At 42.5% G+C, this 15972-nt stretch overlaps 4 protein-coding genes across 5 annotated transcripts; 3 read left to right on the plus strand and 1 right to left on the minus strand.

The window, feature by feature from the left end:
• The first annotated feature begins 1865 nt into the window (after nucleotides 1-1865).
• On the plus strand, nucleotides 1866-2885 carry LOC131880048 (uncharacterized). The gene is made up of 3 exons (XM_059226545.1): nucleotides 1866-2210; nucleotides 2295-2500; nucleotides 2561-2885. Exons 1-3 carry the CDS (start codon nucleotides 1938-1940, stop codon nucleotides 2772-2774), a joined length of 693 nt encoding a protein of 230 aa, XP_059082528.1. The 5' UTR covers nucleotides 1866-1937; the 3' UTR covers nucleotides 2775-2885.
• Nucleotides 2886-6770: 3885 nt separating this feature from the next.
• Nucleotides 6771-8242, plus strand: LOC131880176 (uncharacterized). The gene is made up of 4 exons (XM_059226718.1): nucleotides 6771-6880; nucleotides 7114-7133; nucleotides 7655-7795; nucleotides 7861-8242. The coding sequence occupies exons 1-4, from the start codon at nucleotides 6832-6834 to the stop codon at nucleotides 8083-8085; spliced, it is 435 nt and encodes a 144-aa protein (XP_059082701.1). The 5' UTR covers nucleotides 6771-6831; the 3' UTR covers nucleotides 8086-8242.
• LOC131880173 (hexosaminidase D-like) lies at nucleotides 8237-13775 on the minus strand. Of its 2 annotated transcripts, none has more exons than XM_059226712.1 (2): nucleotides 13600-13775; nucleotides 8237-10827 (listed from the first exon to the last, which is right to left on the minus strand). In XM_059226712.1, exon 2 carries the CDS (start codon nucleotides 10316-10318, stop codon nucleotides 8381-8383), a length of 1938 nt encoding a protein of 645 aa, XP_059082695.1. In that variant the 5' UTR covers nucleotides 10319-10827; nucleotides 13600-13775; the 3' UTR covers nucleotides 8237-8380. The 2 variants fall into 2 exon arrangements, with proteins under 2 accessions (XP_059082695.1, XP_059082694.1); XM_059226711.1 differs by lacking the exon at nucleotides 13600-13775 and adding an exon at nucleotides 10975-11362.
• Nucleotides 13776-13812: 37 nt separating this feature from the next.
• Nucleotides 13813-15971, plus strand: LOC131880174 (venom carboxylesterase-6-like). The gene is made up of 3 exons (XM_059226714.1): nucleotides 13813-14993; nucleotides 15065-15405; nucleotides 15475-15971. The coding sequence occupies exons 1-3, from the start codon at nucleotides 13986-13988 to the stop codon at nucleotides 15956-15958; spliced, it is 1833 nt and encodes a 610-aa protein (XP_059082697.1). The 5' UTR covers nucleotides 13813-13985; the 3' UTR covers nucleotides 15959-15971.
• The last annotated feature ends 1 nt before the right edge of the window (nucleotide 15972 follows it).

The raw sequence follows: 15972 nt of genomic DNA on the forward strand, positions 1-15972 counted from the left end.
CCCCCGCACATATTAAGATTAGAAGTTCCCAGGATTTTTTGTTGTTGATAAAAATGTGACAACAAATTAATCTGAAATTTAGGAAAAAAATATTCGAAGTCCTCGTTATAGTTGATCATGCAGGTGGCGTCACATCCAGCTGTTTGGTCCAAATAAATACCAATACACCGTAGAATTGCTATGCAAGGTTCGATTCAATGGCATCTGAAATGCTGGTTCAATGGATTTTATGATTGGTAACAATGACGAGTAACCCCATTTGTTTTCAATAGGAGCAACTAATAAATTCGTCCCTTTTATAAAGGAAAGTCGAAAGCCCTGGATCTACTGTACAGGGTGGATCTGACAATTTGTCACAAAATTGTTACACAAGAAATTTATTTTGTAAAAAAAACTAGGTTTCAATGTCAACAAAAGATTATTCATAATGGTTGCCGCCATTATTCATAACAATCGCAATATGACAACGAAAGCTTGGAGCAGTTGTGGCTTCCACGCGCCGGTCTAAGTTGGCCATGGTTTTCTTGATAGAGGCCTTTAAAGAGGCAGTTGAACCATGAGAGGTCTTGCAGGCAATGCTCTCAACACTTCTCTGTTGTGTACGCTTCATGACTGACTTTATTGCTGACTAGTACACATTTATATACATGACTAGAATTAACATTAACATTGAGAAAGCATGACCAACATGCTCATCACCGTGATATCATATTCCCCAAAGGTAGAAGTCACAGGGATTCAAATCTGGTGAGTTAGAGGGCCTGGGCGCAAAAAATGGGTACCCTCTCTGTCAGCAGCTTCAGCGTGGTCTTGGCTGTGTGAGCGGGTGCTGAGTCCTGCTGAAACATGTACGGCCTTCCATGAGCCACTAAATTCATCCAAGGAATTACAACCTTCTCCAGAATATTGCAATAAACCTCTTTGGTGACCTTTTCTCCAGGGGCAAAAAAATGAGGCGGTATGACATCACCATCCGTGCTGATCACCCCAAGTACCATAACAGAGGCCGGATGCTTTGTCTGCATGGCTGGCTGAATGTCTTTGGCATCCGTGGAGATCCAGCGCTCATTACGGTGGTTCATAGCCGTGAAGATTTTCTCATCTGAAAATAACTGAAAATGTCCGCCACTGTTCTTCAGGGATGACAAAATCTTTTTTCCTCTCTCCACTTGGATGGCCTTTTGCTGTTCAGTTAGGATATGCTTAACAGTTCTGGCTCTTGATCTGTATCCCAGGTCACTCTTGATGGCCCTTTTGATCGTCGCACTGCTCACATGTCTCTTCTGGGCAATGCTGCCAATAGTCTGCATGGGGTTGGCGTCAATTGAGGCCAGCTAGAAACCGTAGAGAGCGCTTTTTGTCAGATCTCACATTGGGTTAAGCTCGGGACACTTTTCCACTTTCATCAAAAGCCTTTACAACGCAATAAATGGTCCTCCAGATGTATTTCGTGCGGTTCACGATATCCTTGGCAGTGTGCTCTGCACGCCACAGTTCGACATAGGTCGTTGGTTGGACTGGCCCCATCTCACGCCCCCCCCCCGATGTTTTGGAAAACAAACTGCAGCTGTCAAAACAAGCGTATTTTGTGGTTTAGGAACAATTAAGTTTCCCTCACAAAACATCGCTAATAAAAATGTATATGCATTTGAATTTTGTGACAATTTATCTGATCCACCCTGTACACTTTTATTGCAAGGATGGAAGGCCTAAAAACTGCCTCTTAACTAAAGACGACACATCCATGTCAGGACTTTTGCGCATTTTGATAGTCTTTGATTATCTATTCAAGCGAATGACAACATACCCATTTCTAATTAGGATAAGCAAACAATAACATCACAGAGTCCTCCTCCATTCAAACTGTTTCATCTGCGATAAAAACGCTTCGAGTTTAAGTCAAAAGTCAGTAAGTCTAGATCAGCTGTCCATCACTCATGAGGGCTTTTCTTTGCTTGTTGTCCTTGGCCTCGGCAGCCTTGGCTTCTGATAAACCATGGAGGCTGCCAGAAATAGCAAAGTCTCATCAAGAAAAAAACCAGACCTTGGATTGTTACGATTTACGAGCTTTTGGTGGAAAACATGTTACATTCACCGAAAATACCTTCGACTTGGCTACTTACGAATTTGACGACATGATTAGCTCGTGCTGCTTTTATGGGATCTGGATTTTCTACGACGAACCTGATTACAACATGAACAACTTGGACGTAATATTCTATTCCAAATTAATGGAATTTTTTTTTATGCTTTCATTTAATGACACATGATCGATGTCCTTCGTTCCTATCTAGGCTGCTGTTTATTTGAAATGGGGCGAAAATGCTTGCTACACGGTAGACACCGAATTCAACAATAGAGCATCCTCAATCCGGTTAGCTGGAGCTCCTGATGATTACAAGCAAGATTCCCTTAATTTGTATGAAGGAAGATTATTCATGGGAAAAGAACAATACTTTGATGAAGATGCTCCTCAAATTACCGAGAAGAATCTGGGAGCGTAAGTAAACATGTGAGGATTCATTGGAAATATATTTTGACGAAAGGAAGTTTGTCATAGATCCGCAATAGTAAGTGGGTGCTCCCCTTGGACCATCTATGCGGATGCTAACTATCAAGGCGAATCCATATGTTTGCAACCTAGGACGGACACACCCGATTGTTACCCGACCTTCTTTTTCGAACCCGCTGAAATTGGTCCCTTGGCCTCCAACGTATCAAGCATTAGGAGAGGATGCTTTGCCAAGAATAAACGGTTTGGACGAACTCTTTAAACAGAACTGATTTGAAGTTTACGTTGCAATTTGTTTTGTTCGATGACTCATCAATAAAAATATCCTTGTTTAATCGGGAAGAATTTTCTGATTAAATATTCTACGAATAGATTCATGACAGAACATTTTATAACAGTGAATGTACCGTTATGTACATGAGGTGAAACTAGCATGGAGATGAAAAAAAGAGAAAAAACAACCTTGTAGAACTTGCAACTAGAAGCAACAAAATATGAAAATCATACATAATAGTTATTTTGTTTGCTTAATATAGCCCGGATTTTTTTTATCCAAATCAGAAAAAAAGTGATGAGATCTAAGGAAAGTTGGAAGAGGTTACTTTTTCATAATCATACAAAACGATGTTTTTTTAACCTCCTCCAGCGTTCCAGGGCTGTAAATGCAACCCTGAGAGGGCCTCCAAAAAAAGTCCAAAAAAGTGAATAGATCGATCAAAATATCCATTTGAAAATGACTAAACCTACGTGTGAGATTGTAAATATCGGACGAAAATCAATAACATCATGATGCTTCCCCTGCAAAAGTCAATTGCTGAACCTCATATGGAAACATGTTCCACCAAGTTTGGGTAATGTTAAAAAGGTCCAATAGTGTCTTTGGGAACAGAGTATGTACTACGTGAGAGAGATTGTATTGAGAGGTAAATGAACCACTGGAATATGGGCAAGGAGGCAAAAGTTGAGAATTGGCATTGTGATTTTTTATTGAATCTATCAATCTACAAAACAAAACTTGCCTTACCTCACCTTACTATCTAAAAATTTGTCCAAGTTTGACTTGAAAGGTGGTACCGGATCAATAAGGCCTGCGTATTCCCTACGAATATTTGAGGGCAGCAAATTAAATAATAAAGGAGCCCGAAAAAGAAGAGAAGTGGACTTCATTGTTTGAACTAGCCTGGATTCTCAAGAGCTTGAAGGTGCTCTCAATACGCACATTAAGCCTCTACGGTCACTTGAATTGACCCTAAATCCTGGGTTGGGACAAAGCTCATGGATGCTTTTGAAGACGCCAGATACCTTTCGTACCTTCTCTGAACACTGCACAGTCCCAGCTTTTCTAGTCTCTCCCAATATGAGAGCTCTCTCAATCCTGTGATGTTCCTAGTGAAACATCCTTGGACTTGTTCGACATTTTATCAGCCTGCTGAACTCATTGGAGCCCAAAAGGGTGAAGTATATTCAAGATGTGGTTGAACAATCGATTTGTACAGAGTTAGCATCGTGATGCTATCTGTGGACTTGAACGTGCAATATATCCAACCATACATTTGAAAAGCTTTTCCCACCTTCAACTGGATATGCTCATCGAACTTTCCATCATTTTGGAGGACTACATGCACCTAAATCTTTCATAGATGAGACCTGCTCAATATCTTTACCTCCATTATCTACGAGTGGAGCATTCAAAGGAGTTGACCCAATGGCCATTGAGCGGAATTTCAGGAAACAAAACGTTTTTATTTTCAGAAATCGGGGAAAAAATTTCATAAGCTGAATATTGAGCTAGCTCTCAAATAGCAGAATATTGAAACTTATACTGCATAAACAAACATTTATTGACATTAATTTTTTGGTGTCTATGCTTATCGTAATGAAGGGTCATTTAGTTCATTAAGTTTGCAGCTTATCATGAAAACTTCATTATAGGCCATTGTACTGTTGACCTTAAACACTGAGAACATTTAGTTTCCAAATTGACAGCAAAGTTCAAGAGCATTAACGTCTACATGTAGAGCGTGGATCTCGGACGGCTGACTACTTAGCTGGCTAACAAATAACAAATTCGTTAGCATCCGCTTTCCAATCTGGGAATCCTGAGCCCAATTTTTTAAACCTCGATTGTAGATCAGTTTTGACTCACTCCGATCTCGGAGCCAGTTTTGATTGAGCGTAGCCCAGAATCATTTTGGTTGGTTTTCTCTCTTCCCTGACTGGAAGCAAAGTTTATTGCTCTATGACCAAAATGATGGGAAGGTTTTGACCAAAGATTCGAAGCTAATGACATGGAGTAGTGGTTAGCGCAGTTTCTTAACATAAAAGAGCTCCCCGGTTCGATTCTCCTCCCCGACCTTTCTCGAGGAAACTTTTAGACGCTAACCACACCCACAGATGGAGAAACAATCTGATACGGACTATGACATTGTCTATCGGAATAATGTAAGGACGATGTGATGGCAAGCTTCGCTGGCCGGGCGAGGTTCACCCCTCCGACCCATGCACCCCATTCTTTCTGGAAAACGCTCAATAGGCTTCATTCTCTGTTTTACTTTCTCCTCACAGGTTTTCTCAGCCTCCACCAAAAGATTAATTTTGTCGAAAAGCAAGATTTTTAAGATTAGAAGACCTTGTCAAGGATCTGATGGCCCTAGTCCATTGAAGAACAACCAGCCCATAAATTGGCTTTTTCTGAATGTGCATTGTCTTATTTCCAAAAGGACAGCACAAAGATCGAGGTTCTTGAGGAGCTGGCTATTGATAGGCAAGTCTCGTTCATTTCCATGCCAGAAAGTTGGCTTCGACCAGGACTCTTAAATGAAGAGCTAGCCATGATTGGCTTCAATCTAGATCGATGAGATAGAGCCCGCCCTGACAATCCCATTTTTCCGGCCCCCTTCTTATTGTGTAAGCTCGTTCTTGTCAGCTCTCCGATTCACAAGAAATGAGTTGGACCGGGCAGTTTGTTCGAAGGTTTTCTTTGAATTTTTTGCCATAGCAAAGCTTTTGTTACACAAAAAATTGAAATTGAATACCTTTCTTTTATTTACCTTTTTGCCGATTTTCAAGTTTTTCCAAGATCTTTTTAAAAAGAAAATTTCGTATCGGTGGTGAAACTATTAAGTAGCAGAGGACAGAGGATAATATTGAACTTGTTGGTTTTTTTACTACATCTTAAATCTGCGCCATCTACAATCAGTACCCACTGCACATTTCAAGAATGTTTCAACATCCACCGATTCGTTTGTAAAACTGGCTTGCCCTACTTGTTTCCAATGCATACTCTTGGGTTTGCGTTGTTGGGAAACTATATTGGTTAATAAAGTCATCTACACTTTAAGTTCAATGGTATAATTTAACAAATTGTTTAGGCATGCCCAACATTAAGATTCATCCCACTTTAAAGAAAGCAGAGTTCTTTTCCTATTCTCAAGATTGGATCCACACACTTGCTTGCCAATTCAATGCAGCGCATTACCAATGCATACTTCTGCGATTAAGGCGCGATGCGCAGATTATTCGCCTGGATAACGGCATTCCATTTCAAATGCTAAACCTCTGATAGAAAATAAGCTTTATTGTGTTATCTTTTTGGGGGCAACTGACATAGCATATGAATTTGCTACTTAAGGCATAAAACTTCAATTTGCCATCATAACAGGCTACCAAACTTGATACTGGTAAAATTGGCAACTTGGTATGTCTTGAAATTCGAATCTATGGTCGACTACTGCAATCAATTAGCTCCTTATTAACATGGCTTGGGTAAACGAACGAATCATTTAATGTCTCTTTCAAAAACAGGCATCCGCACCGTTTGATCCAACCCTCTTGAATTTCTGTTCGACAACAACTTTTTGAAACTGTAATTTAACAAGAAAAACATAGGCTTGAATTTTTGGATTAACTAAAACCACGCCAAATATCACTTTGACAATGATCTTTGTAAAATCATTTGATGTTACGGTAGTTTGGGGTCCTGATTTTTTTAAAACTTGCATTCATTCTTTTTGTTAGGGCTGTGGCAATGAATTGATTTATTTTACAGTGCCTAAATTGTCTGTGAATGAATTATTAAGTTCAATGTTGGAAACCAGATGGAACATGAGTACGTGAAACCTTTCATTGGCTAATTTTACACAATTCGGCTCAGGGAGGGATGTCAATGCTGGGTATTCATTCAAACTGTCGTCTTAGAAACTAGATAGCACAAAGAAACCACAAAAGGGACTTCGAAAGACATATAAAATGTGAGCAAAGGTCTCTCATATTCAGTGGCCAAGGCATCCACAGACCAGACGCTACTCTCAGCCATAAAAATGAGAAAACATCTTTATGTTTTAATGTGTTTCTTCTTTATTGCATCAGGCGAGAACCTCTGAATACATGGACATGCTGACTTTCTTATTCCAGCTTTATAGTTGGTGTTGAAACTAAGTAACTCAAAAGTTGGTAGTGGGCAAATTCTCGAGATGGCATTCATTTTGCTTATCGGAAAACTTGGAACTGAAATTATGTCAAAAATCATCAAACTGGAAAAATATCTTATGCAGAACTAGTGATTGCCATGCTGTCCATGTATTCAGATGTCTTTCTTTCAGGACTTGGAAAACCATTGCAAGTAAGTCTAGCCTTTGTTTTTAAAATGTTTTCTCGATAGCCTTCTTTCAAGCTTGTTCCGTTGCAGAAACACGTTCAACAAGTTTTGAAAAGTTGAGCATCCACTTCAATTCCCAATTGACTTCAATATTTCGATTGATTGTAAGCCAAAATATAATTAGGTTCAAGGACTAGCTCGGTCCGCCAACTCGAACTCGTTGGTAGACCAAATATTATATAATTATTGAAAGGTAAAAAAGAAACGAATTCCAACCCTTCATTTTCATAGTACTGGGGATTACATTCCCTGTAGCGGTTAGAAAAGCACATGAAGAAAAAGAATGATTAAAACAACCCTAAAATTTTGGTCAATGGGAATCAATTGTGTCAAGCAATTTTATCATGAAACATTTTTGAGTCAGGACTTGACAGAGTGATTCCCGAAACAAAGGGAGACATTTTCAAGCTCAGTGGTGTGCTGGCAAATTTAAAAGTAATTGTCAAAAGGCCAGTCCTCTTGTGTATAGTGACTTTCACTTTTAGAGCTATGACTTCCTTCGTCAATTGGGGAGACCTGCGTGGATCACCCAAGATTCAAATCGACCCTTGGATGAACCCAAGCTCATCAGCTCTATTCCCAAAATCTCCAAAAAATATGTAAACGGCATACCTGTAGAAACCGAGGTAAAGCATTGAGTGGCATTTTGAGAAATCTTCTGCATGCCGTTGATCTTTTGTCTTTCTCATAGAATGGACCAGCCATCATTTCAATGGACAAGCTTCTACCCTATTTACGCAAGGTTCAACCCAACATCGACATCAATACTGTTGACAAAACCTCGACGGAGTGGAACAACCTGATGTTGAAGTATCTGTTGGCCATGAAGAAAAATGGCTACGACATCCGAGAAATGAGCAATGGTCCCAACTTCGAGGATGCCTCTTCTCGAGTCAGATTTCTCAGAGTCTATTAAATAGGCCCCTCTTGTTTTCAAGTGAGATGGAAGTTGAAGCCCAATTTGTCAAGTTGTTTAAAAGAAAGCTAGTCACTCTTTGATTTATGGTTGATTCAGGCGCTCGCCAGTTCATTACACTCATCCGTTCAAAATGAATAAACAAGATGGAAACGCATTTTTGTCGTATGTATTGGATTTTTTAAAAATGGGATCTCATATACTCATTCATATGAATATCATCACTTTTTAAAAGCCATCAAGTAACATCACATGAAAGTAACCAAATTGTGTCTAGTACGAGAACGGAAGAAATCTAAGTTGACTTCGGAGACTGCGCACTAGATACTAGCGGCCTCCGAGGCCACGCACTTCGGTCCGTCAGAGCTTTGGACCTCTCCACGAGCTCATTGACCATCTCATGGAGCGGAAGAATGTGCTGCTCGATCCACTCATCCGTGGTATACGAGTCAAAGTATTGCAAGAGCGTGTCTTTGAACTGTGCCTCCATGCTCCGGAGTGAATTGGGCAAGTAATGGACACTCCGCATGGTGTCCATCACCCGTGACGGCGAGGCAAAGTGATGCCGCACACTATAGTCGGACATCCAGCCGTCCCTCTTGGTGATCCGTTCGTAAAGAGATTCCACTTCTTTCTTGTTCATGTCGTAGGAACTGAGCAAGCTGAATAGGTTGGATCCTGGGAATCGACAGCGGTGCAGATCCCATTGGACGGGATTGCGGAGCAACTCCTCCGGCGTCATCATTGTCTTCTGTCCATTGCATTGGAGGAGTCGATGACTCCGACGGGTGGCCTCAAAGCTGTGACCACCTTCGTTGAGGATCACCAGGTTGAGGACCAATGATGGAACACTGACGGGCAAGAGCTCACAGAGGACTGCAAAGTGGTCGTAACGGGACCAGCCAGTGAGGACAATACCTCGGAAGTTAATACGATTGCCATTTTGACTCTCCCGGCGCATGACCTCTTGCCATGCCAAATGGTTGCCGACATGCCGCTGAATATTGGTTGCATATAATCGCTCGCCAAAGGCCCCTTTATAAGCACTGGCGGTCCACACATGAGTGAACACCTGACCGAACGAGTTCCATGTTAAGGGATCCACAAATCGGTCCACGTCCTCAATGTAGACCCAAATCATGGGCTCTACCACGTCGCCGACTCCGGAATCCAGTAATGTCACGGGAGGGATGGTTCGAAGCATGTCGTCCCAAATGATTGGGATCACGTGTTTGGATTCCCTGACATATTTTCCCACCCGATGAACGTGTTCCAGAAAAATACTGCGACCGTCTTGATGATATTTCACATCGGGGTCGTTGTTGGCTCTGGCAATTTTCTCTGAACACACCGAGCACTGACCTAGTTGATAAACCTCGTCGCATCCAATGTGCAACCAATTGGACTTGGGATGCATCTCGAGGACTTGATCGATGACTTCTGTAATGAAAGTCCAACTCTTATCCTTGGATGGGCAAATGGACTGAGGATGTTCGGACACCTCGCGAAGGTCTTTGAACTCTTCTTGCTTCAATGCCAGTTCCAGATGGCCAAAAGTTTGGACCAATGGAATTATCTCCAGATTGTTCTTGGCAGCAAAGTTCCGAAGGTTTTGCACATCATTCTTAGTGTACGCATTGTGCGCGGTGAGATTCTTCAGTGGTCCCCAGAATGGGAACATATCTTCATATTCTACCAACAAGTGAGTTGCTCCTGCAGATTGAAGCAAAGGGAACAGAGTCTTGAAGTACGATATTTTAGGAGGGGCTCCTTTGAGATCCAAATGAACTACCCGTCGCCGTGGAATGTATCTTGTGCCATCGCTATTCAAGTCCGGCGTATTGGAGTCGTCGATCTCAAGGCTTCCGTCACTCTGGTCTTTTCTTTTTTGATCCATTCTGGAAGCACTTGTGGCGACAGGTTCGGTGGGAATGAATCCAACGCGGCGGTCTCGCACCGCATGGCTCACCTCATCAGCTACAGAGACTTCCACCGGATCTCTGAGATCCGTGTTTTCGTTGATAGTAATCTCCCCGGGTGCGGCCCCCGCGTGTAAATGCATCTTGGGTACCTCTCCTTCCTCAAGGTCGGCACTCTCATGGGCCTGCGGGTGCCTCTTGGGCTTGTGCTCACGGGGGCCGGGTTCCAGGTAGAAATAGTGATCCACGGTGGCCACTACTACAAACAGAATCAACACGGTGAAAAAGCCCACCAACTTCCTCCGGACGAACATCGTTGAGGATATCGAGTTCCAAGATCACTTGTTCCACTTGAAAGGCTCTCTTTCTCATTTCAAAGTGTCCTTCACTGATCCAACCCACTTTCTCTCTCGCTTTTGGTGCCTCTCAGTAGGGCAGCGGAGTTAGCCTCCATGCATCCTTGCTCATATGAGACAAGGCTTCCATGCACCGGGGGAGCACATTCCAAGTCACTACCAACCAATCAACCAACCAGCCAGTCTCTTCCACCTTCTACACCTCCTCTCCTTCTTCTTTCTCTGCTTCCCTTAGGCAAGCCAGAACGATCCAAAGGAAGGAAAGCTCTTATGATATTGGAGTAACAGGGAGGGAGCTGGTACTGGAACTGGATCTGGATCCACGAACTGCTTCCTCGGTCCCTTCCTCCGAGCCTCCGATTGTTAGACGGTTACCACCATTACTCCCACTCAGTTCGGGTGCTCGAATTCGCTATGGAGGGTGCGAGCGTGCGAGAGGGACTTCTTGCCACCGACTTTCTCATCTCCTAGAAGAAAAAAACATACAGACACGGTAAAAAAAATGGTTACAGGTTTGCAGAGCCAGATTGCACCCGGGACCAAGAAGGGGTCAATCTGGAACCTCAGAACCCCCAAAGACGAAACACTACTAATGTTGTCGTTTTTACACTTACCCTCATGATGAATCGTCGGAGGGGCAAAACTTTCGAGATTACTTAGCAACGTAGAAATGCCGAATGGACATCTGAACGTTTAGAGCTTCAAGTGCAAGAAAAATGGGGCTCAGATTTCCCTGGCCCAACTCATACATTGTCCACACCTTTATCCCCGGAGACGAATTAAGGTCAGCGACAGAAAATCTGTGTAGCCTGGCTAACCGAAACAAGCTCCTCAAATCCCGGAGGAGCGATCCAAAAGAAAGCGCTTTTTTCGCCATTGGCATCCGCTGATTTCGGTCCATTTCTTGGGAAAAAGTAGAAACAAATGACCGAACAAAACTGCATTATTCCCATCTTCAGCGACTCTTGACTCCGGATCTCGTTGCTTCGCCAGACAAGGTGGCTAAAAACTGGCCATGATTGTTTTTTTTTTCGCCTTCAGGTCAAATTTCTGATGACTTCATTCAGAGTGAAGAATATCCTTATTGACAAGCGTCACGGATCTTGGGTCCACAAACGAGTACAGAGCACCAGGGTGTGCAAGTACTTATGTATAGATGACTGGTGTGCAAGGTACAAATCTACGGACCTCAGGCATGAAAATGACTCATATACTATCCATCCCGTGCCTCATTTCTGACCAAGCAAAAAATTCCTGAGCAAAGTTGTTTCATTCTTAAAGACTTTCCTTTGATCTCAAAGCAACTGCACCTTCCCATTCCCATAACGACACAAGGCACACTCATTTATCCGATGTTTTAAGATTTTGGTAATCATCGAAGAGGATTGAATTTGGCAAAGATCTAAGATAAGCAAATATAAACCTCCAAAGACTCAAAAATCTTCAGGTTGTCATTCGTTTTGGGCCAGTTAAACCCCCTTGGGAGAGACATATCCAGGGAGACAGTGACTAAGTGCTATCATTCCGATCTTTCGCCTTTCTTCAAATGCCTTGATTGGAAAGACAAGCAATTCGAATGAGTTGAGCTTGGCTTCAGCGCATAGTTCAATTCAAGGCATGGGTCCTGCTCCTCCACTGAACAAGATTACGTCTCAAATAATGGGCAGACGACCCATTGTGTTCGCAATACGTACACATACTTGCACTTCCAACTACATTCTCAAGTAGAGATGGGCGAGGAAGGTGCGCACTTTGGATCGAGAGACAAAAAAGACGGACAAACAAACAAATTTCGTAGAAACTAGTACACACGCTGAGTTGTCACATCAGAGTTGAAACAACTTGAAACGGTCCCTGTCACCATTTGTAGCATTGAAACGAGTTGATGTATGATACTTCTAATGATTTAACCGACCCCATACACCAGACTATGAATAATGAATCATGGCAGAGGCTTACTTTTGGACATTGATGGACTTAGCATGAGCCTTGAGGGAAGGTCTTAGAGGAAAGGTGTAATCATTTGGACAACCTGGGCACAACAATATGGATCGTTTGTACTAATCCTCAAAACTTCTTGGGGCTACCCATCACTCTCCCGATTTTCAACGGTTGAGGATCTGGTTTCTTATTGGTCGAATGCTGGTACAAGCATTTGATTTCAAACTGACTACAGCTGTATAGGCAGGCTAATTTTTCGTTTCCATCCCAAACAAAAAGGAGAGAGTCATGCCTGGTGTGGCTTCTCACTAGGCAATCAGTTATCACGCGTATGGGTTTGAAATATTTTGCTAAAAGGAACCTTAGCATCACAAAAATCCATGGAGAGCAATTGGCCCAATAGGGCCCTTATTACCAATTTCAGACAACCCAAAATAAATGGGGAAGAGGCTCGGTATATTGCTAAATAAAATACTTGTAGCATGCATTGAACGCAATTTCTTTTCAAGATATTATGTGACCAGAGTCATATAAGATTATTATACAAAATATTTTGATAGAATTGGCAAAAAAACAACTCAAATGCATCAATTTTCAATGAAGAGGAATCGGCCCAAGCGGCGCTCTATGTAGGCTAGCTCACAAAGCGCCCTCTGAAGTACAGAACATAAACCATACTTCGTGTTGTGTGGAAAGCAAGATTCATGTAGATTTTGGTGGCTCGAATGAACAGGCTTGTGAAACCAATGAATTGTTTTAGATCAACGCCTGGAACGTTTCGGAATTTTCTTCTTTTTGCTAACGTTATCGTGTTGATAATAAGGTTTTAAAAGGAGTCTAAAATTGAGGTAAGTTTACAAATATGTTTTTTGTGAATAACAAAGAGTGGAATTGAATAATGGAATTACTGCGATTTTCTTTATTTAGAATAAAAGTTGGACTGCACCATCCAGTGAGATGTCTTAAGCCAATTACTTATACATTTGGTATTTAGAAAAGTAGATTAATTGATTATTCACAAAGTCGTGATTTATTTGACTGAAATATTCACTCAACCAGGTTATTGATGTAGGGATATGCCCCCAAATCAAACTAATAGTGCTCCCCTCGTTCACAATTTGCTTTTTATCCCTGGCAACTATGGAGTAAGTCTCTTTGTGTTGCAAGTAATCCGTTTCAAGCGGTTTCAATTCATATAATCTCGCCCTACTCATTTTCCTTCGACGATTTACCAACTGAACACACATGTCCTACTCATGTTCAACTTCGCTAAACAACTCTTAGAAGTCACTGCCCACCGTGTCAGAGAGAGGTTAGAGTTTCTCGCCCAAACTGGGCGCACTTCGTCCTGGGAAATGGAGATGAAAACGAATAAGCTCACTCTGGAGAGTCCAATGAGCATCCATTAGACACCTGGCACCATGGATACTCCCTCTTATAGTATTTGGAAGAGAAGGAGAGTCAACACGAGATTCGGGCTTGAACGCGGCTCATGAGAATTTCAGTTTTAAAAGTGAAATTTAGATTGGACTTTGGTCTGATCTTGTTCTTACACGTGGTTGCATGAGAGTGGAAGCTCCGAGACAACTCCGTTCACCAAGGTCAATGGTAAAACCTGTTTCGAGAGCTAATCCTAGACACCAGTCTTCCGAGTCGTCAGGAACATCTAGACAGAGGAAGGAACATGCGGATATATTGGATAAACGGTTTGGTAATCTTACTCCAAAGTCTGGATGTTTTTGGTTTGGAAGTGACAACAACATTAGGTGTGATCAAGGGATCCCAGAGACAAACTAAGGCCAACAAAATCGATTATGTGGCCTTTACGTCGATCCCTTACGCCCAAGCACCAGTGGGTTCCCTGCGATTTTTGCCACCTCAACCATTGGATAAATTCGCAGATGTTGTAGATGGATCTAAGACCGAGTTTCCCATCTGTCCCCAGCTGACTTGGCCAACTCACGAGGGCCTTCAAGTTTTGCCCGTCAAAGGCCAAGAAGATTGTCTATATCTCAATGTGTTCGTACCAAAGTCTGCCATAAAGGCAAATAAGAAACTGCCAGTTATGGTGTTTATCCACGGAGGTGCGTTTATCGTCGGTTCGGGTGGATTAGAAACGGCCAGTCCAGAGCCGTTCTTGGAAACCGAAGAGGTTGTGTTTGTGACCTTCAATTACCGCTTGGGTCCTTTGGGATTTTTGTCCACGGAGGACGAATTTCTACCGGGTAATAACGGACTCAAGGATCAAATCATGGCATTGAAATGGATTCAGGCCCACATTTCTGATTTTAATGGCAACCCTGACTCGGTGACCTTAATGGGGAGTTCTGCCGGTGGCACATCCGTCATGATGCTAATGATCTCTGAGGCCGCCACTGGCTTATTTCATCAAGGCATCAGTCAGTCTGGTCCTCTTCTAAACAATCCCAGCACATATTTGGGAGAGAGCCCTGCATACTTTGCCTCGTCCCTCATTGAAGCCGTGAACTGTGATGGAAGCCTTCCAACCAAAGAGGTTCTCAAGTGTCTCCAAGCTCTGGATGTCATGGATATTGTGGAACACAGCAACATGTTCGAGCGCTTTTTTATTACTCCGAATCCTTGGAAACCGGTGTTAGATTCCAACTATACCAAGCAACCCATTCTCAAAGAAGACCCTAGAGTTCTTATGTTAAGCGGGAAATTCAATCAGGTTGAGCTTGCTTCCATTTTTAAAGGGATATTCATGTCTCAATATCTTAATCTCTCTCTTCCGATTTGTAGATGCCATTGATTATTGGTTGGGATAAAGACGAGGGGTCCTTATTCATGCCACAGTTCCTGAACAACCCTGAAAGAGTCAACGAGGTCAACGAGAACTTTGACGTACTTGGCCCGATCTTATTGCTGGGAGGAGACGAACATTCGACCTTAGATGAGGATTCCAACACCGCAAACATCATCAAAAGCCATTATATGGATACCTTTTCGGGTGGTTTAGATATGGAAAAGCTGCCTGAAATGATCCGGATGTTCTCCCATGCCAGATACATTGGTCCAATTCACTCAGATGCGGCAATCCTGTTGACAACGGCCCGGAAACCTGTTTATCTTTACGAATTCGCGTAAGAGAACCGAGAGAACTGAATAACTTATTCTTACTGGAAGTGCCTAAAAAGATAGGAATTTTTCAGGTATCGGGGTGCACATACGTTTACGGATGTTCTTTTGAGAAATGACCAAAGGTCCATGCCAGATATGGGTGTTTGCCATTGTGATGAGAACTATCTGCTATTTAACAAACCAGGTTCAGAGTTGCCATCTCAGGATAGAGCCATGTCCAAGAGACTTGTGGGAATGTGGGTGAACTTTGCCAAAAGTGGCATCCCCCATTCCGATTGGAAACCTTTGGGATATGATAAGGCCAACAATGATCCGGAATACGCGGTATTGGACGATAAGCCGGTTCGGATGAAGTATGACGCACGTTTCAAAAAGGATATGACCTTCATGGAGAGCATGTTTGGACTTATGCATTCGTATCGGTTCTTCGATTTTGCCAAACATCCGGCCTTGCAAAATTTGTTGAAGGCCCAAGAGGAGGAAGCTATAAAAGATGGAGACGGAGTCACCGACGAAGTCGGCAACATTTTTGGAGACTCTCATGACGAATTATAAGTAGAAAAGACAAC

Source organism: Tigriopus californicus, chromosome 5 (genome assembly GCF_007210705.1).
Source record: "Tigriopus californicus strain San Diego chromosome 5, Tcal_SD_v2.1, whole genome shotgun sequence".
NCBI lineage: Eukaryota > Metazoa > Arthropoda > Copepoda > Harpacticoida > Harpacticidae > Tigriopus > Tigriopus californicus.